The sequence below is a fragment of the Haemaphysalis longicornis genome, unplaced genomic scaffold, assembly GCF_048455015.1.
Source record: "Haemaphysalis longicornis isolate Haplotype H1 unplaced genomic scaffold, Haemaphysalis longicornis Haplotype H1 scaffold_12, whole genome shotgun sequence".
In the NCBI taxonomy this organism is placed as follows: domain Eukaryota; kingdom Metazoa; phylum Arthropoda; class Arachnida; order Ixodida; family Ixodidae; genus Haemaphysalis; species Haemaphysalis longicornis.
The window spans coordinates 83,138,696-83,142,723 of NW_027526225.1; the positions used below are offsets into that span (position 1 = coordinate 83,138,696).

At 51.9% G+C, this 4,028-nt stretch overlaps 1 protein-coding gene across 2 annotated transcripts; it reads right to left on the minus strand.

Moving 5' to 3' along the window:
* Window positions 1–1,552: 1,552 nt before the first annotated feature.
* LOC144162896 (uncharacterized) lies at window positions 1,553–3,238 on the minus strand. Of its 2 annotated transcripts, XR_013320791.1 has the most exons (6): window positions 3,099–3,238; window positions 2,864–2,999; window positions 2,241–2,347; window positions 2,084–2,129; window positions 1,894–2,026; window positions 1,682–1,833 (listed from the first exon to the last, which is right to left on the minus strand). XR_013320791.1 is itself a non-coding variant. In XM_077693617.1 (5 exons), the coding sequence occupies exons 2-5, from the start codon at window positions 2,900–2,902 to the stop codon at window positions 1,581–1,583; spliced, it is 471 nt and encodes a 156-aa protein (XP_077549743.1). In that variant the 5' UTR covers window positions 2,903–2,999; window positions 3,099–3,237; the 3' UTR covers window positions 1,553–1,580. The 2 variants fall into 2 exon arrangements, 1 of the variants encoding a protein (XP_077549743.1); XM_077693617.1 differs by lacking the exon at window positions 2,241–2,347 and having other exon boundaries at window positions 1,553–1,833; window positions 3,099–3,237.
* Window positions 3,239–4,028: the final 790 nt, after the last annotated feature.

Here is a 4,028-nt window from a genome sequence, read left to right on the forward strand (position 1 = left end):
AAGAATGCTTGAAAATACCCCCCTTATCAGCAAAAGATTTTCCTGATAACGGCGACGCAAATCGTGCCTCTTCGCGCCTTCCTTGCCCTTTTTGGCGCCGTCGGAATGGTTAGAAAGCGCCCGTTGAGGCAAAAACTGCATGCGGGCTGAGTTTAGACGTACGTATTTCGTCCCCATTAGTACACCCGTGGCTAGTAGCGCTAGTTCTGAAGCTTTCAGCCTTAGCTTGACCAGGCAAATTACTCATGTGTTTAGTTCCACACGCATTAGGGAACATTATTAGAGCCATTTAATGGCGGAGTCTGTCCGTGAGAGGGCGTTTCTCTGCGCCAATGACGTGTGGAGGTTAGATGGCGGTATACAGTGGCCGGAAGATTTCGTCGTCTTGTCAGAGATTAAGCCCCGCGCATAAGCCGTAAGCCTGATTCAGTACCTTTACAGCAATTTTTTTCTCTTTTGTTCCTTTCTCTTTCATTTCTTTTACTTGGTCTGTTATAGCATTACTGTTTCTTTACTTAATTCAGCGCATGTATTTCTATCGTCGAATAGGACTCCTCTGGTTTGAAGCGAAAATATGGCCGTATGTGAACATTATTTGTTTGCCGCTGTGCTTTCGGTGCCTCTGATTAGTGCTGAACGCTTTGGTGAGTGGAGCAAGGGAGGACAACAATCGTGAATCATTTTATGCATTTTTATTGACCACGAAGGAAATATATTCTCTGCCGGGGCACACTTGCTTTCGAGATGAAGGAGCCCGCTGGCCAAGCAAGTAGGCGGGAGACATAACCAAACGTCTTTTGACTCTTGGCAGCGTCAACAGACACTGACGCCGCCATCACTACGAACACCGGAACGCGCGCATACTGTTTATTTCCGGTGAGTTTAAAGAAAACGTCCCTCTGGGGGTGAAAACTCAGTCGGGGTTCCCCACAGGCTCACATCCTTCGCACAGGTAATGCACCACTCTGGCTGGGCTGCTAGGCTCCTCTGTTACGATCTGCTTGGGGCTTAGCGTCCCTGAGGCGCTTTGCGACAGTTTTTCGCATTGCCACCATGCATAATCGAGCCCTTCACTGCACATTTACGTACAACACTTGTCGATACTGAATCGCTAATCTTTTAGCAGCTACATCTGATAACACTCTGGTATGGCACGCCAGGGTTTATCTGGACACAAATTGGTGCAGTTAGAGCCACTGAGGAAACTAAACAGTACGCCGAGTATTACACTCAACTCTACGAGTGACGACAAGAACGACTTCTGTCCGCATGCTACTTTGCCGGCGGCTACGCCGAACTCCCCTGTAGAAGTTACCCACAACAGTCCGTTTACCTTTTTCGCCGTCCGGGGCCAAATCCTGGGAGGACACGTTGCCTAGAATGAACACTTTCACACCAGCCAGAGGACAAAGTACCAGAGTAAGAACTTCGCTTCATGAACGGTGCGACGTTCACACGGGGTCAAGGGCTGTCCCTAACCGCACTCCTAGCGAATCATTTTTGGAATTATGCTCACTAGGAGTGCGAACTTCTTCGCTCTTTTTTTTCTCTCCCAACTTTAATGAGCGCCATTATGACAACTAGGATTTGCTAAAATACTGTTCGAAACGAGATACAAGAGACCGACACAGTACTTGATGTCGCTCGAGCCGACAGAGCCAGCGAGCCGCATCGACTGTGTACAAACGACAAAGGCAGTACTCCGGTTTCGAACAGGGTTTAATTCCAAGACAGGCGCAGCGTCGGACAGCTCGACTCGAACGGCATCCGCGAAGGCTCGATGACGGCACCGTCCTCCAAGGTGGTAACCAGGACGCATAGATAGGAGGCGGTCTGCACCAAGAGGCAAATCACGTTAAAAATGTTACGTTTAGGGAGATCACCATTCCTTACCGATTGCAAACAGGGTTTAATGATTTCAAGACAGGCGCAGCCATGTACAGCTCGACTCGAACGGCATTCTGGACGTCTCGATGACGGCCCCGTCCTGCTCGGCGGTGGCCGGTACGCATAGGCAGGAGGCGGTCTGGAACAAAAGGCAAAGCACGTTAGAAATGTAATTTCGAAGGTAATCACGGCTTACCGAATGCGGGGACCATGATTACGCCTGGCAGGAACGGGAAGGGACGCTGAAAGGCAAAGTAACAGACGAACAGCGACAGAACCACTTTTATTACCAGAAAACACCTCTGTACAAAACACGCGTCGTTGAGCTAGATAGGACAGATGGAGACGTGTACCTGCCTAGCCAGGAGAGTAGTGCATGTTTGCGTGAAGGAGCAAGTGCAATTAGACAGGACACAAGGGTCAGGGAAAGGAGAGGGCGGAGGCGGTGCCGGACGCGAACCTGAAAAGGAACCAAAGACACCAATTCCATCACTCGCCTTTGCCACGACCCCAGTTTGGAGCCGCGGACCGCAGAGCTGCGTTCCGTGCTTCAGTGGTGCTCGTTGAAGGTGGCGACTGTATTCCGAACGCCGCGCGAACCGAGGACGTGCGAGCGGAAGGCGTTATCAAAGTGCATACCTCGGCTACCGCGGCGTTCGGAAAGGAAGACCGACTATCACCACAACCTAACGGGGCTTCCGAACTGAGTCCGACGCTAGAGGCAGCGGCGAAGGGCTCCAACACCACCACTGCGCCGCTGTCCCGAAAGCTACAGCCTAACGCGCACCGCAAAGCTTTGGCGACAGTCGGAATCCCTGCGTCGCGACGGCCCAGGAAACGTCCGGCTCCGAGGCTAATGTGCGCTCGGTTAGGAAAATTCAAATACGCAAACGTTCGGCGTCTCGAAAAAATGATACGAAAGCCGGTTTCGTGGGCACGCCGCACGTCGCACCGGGCCTTCGGCCACGGAACTCACCACTTGGAAGAGTCGTCGGTGAAGACTGTGAAGCAGCATACCGTGATTCCTAGAAGTCCGTCAGGCCCTCGTGGGTATTCGCTTGCCCGAGCGAGCCGGTTGGGAGCGGGGATGACACAGGCACAACGAAAAACAACTGAAGTAAAAGAAAACGACAACACTTATGGCATTAAACACCTCTTAGCGCGAACCAAACTTCCCCAATAGGCAGTATACCGCGTGGAAAAAAACTCACCCGTCCATCGCCGCCGGCAGCGCGCCGCCAACTACTCTGCGCCCGATGCGCAACAAACAGGCAAGACGGCGTACCCCTTTTTCCAAAACGCGCTTATCCTGGCATTACAGAACGCTGCTATTGGTCGGCTACCGCCTACCCTTCCACTCTTTCACATCGATATCGTCTTCGAGAACATTCTGCCAGTTGCAAAACAAAACGAAAACGTTATCGCATCAAGTCGCAGCCGCGCGGCCACCGGAGCATGCATGACAAGGCATTTTATGCTGCGTCACGTAGCAAGATAACCTTCTTGCTTGGTGGTTCTTCATGTCGGCTAGGGGCTTCGGCTGGCGCGATTGCATGGTCCTATCGATCATGCGGCCGTTACCGGCAGTCCTCCGCGGCTTTTGAAACCGAATAAAAAACGCCACGTTTTGAAGAAACAGTCGACTGCGCGGGAACACAAATGCTACTGCGTACGAGTCATTGATTGATTGATTGATTTATTGATTGATTGATTGATTGATTGTAAGGTTCAACGCGCCGACAAAATGAAGGCGATGAGGCGCGCCGTATAGTGGAGGGCTCCGGATAGATTTTGATTCCCTGGGGATCTTTAACATGCGCCGAAATCTCGTATATACACGGGCGGTTTGGCTCTTCGTATCCACTAGAAAAGCGGCCGCCGCGGCCGGGACTCGAACCCGCGTCCCCGTTCTCAGCAGCACAACGCCTTAGCCACTGAGCCATCGCGGCGGGTGCGTACGAGTCGTGGCTGTAAGAAAATTAGTGCCCTTTCCGCTCTGTGAAGAAAAATGACCTGCGAAGCTGGACGCAATCCACGGAGTGCATGAAAGGAAACACGTTTGTTCGTAAATAGCGACTGAGCATACTTCCTAGCCAATTAGCTGAATGAAGGGCTTGCGTTCGGGCTAGTTGGTATTCCAT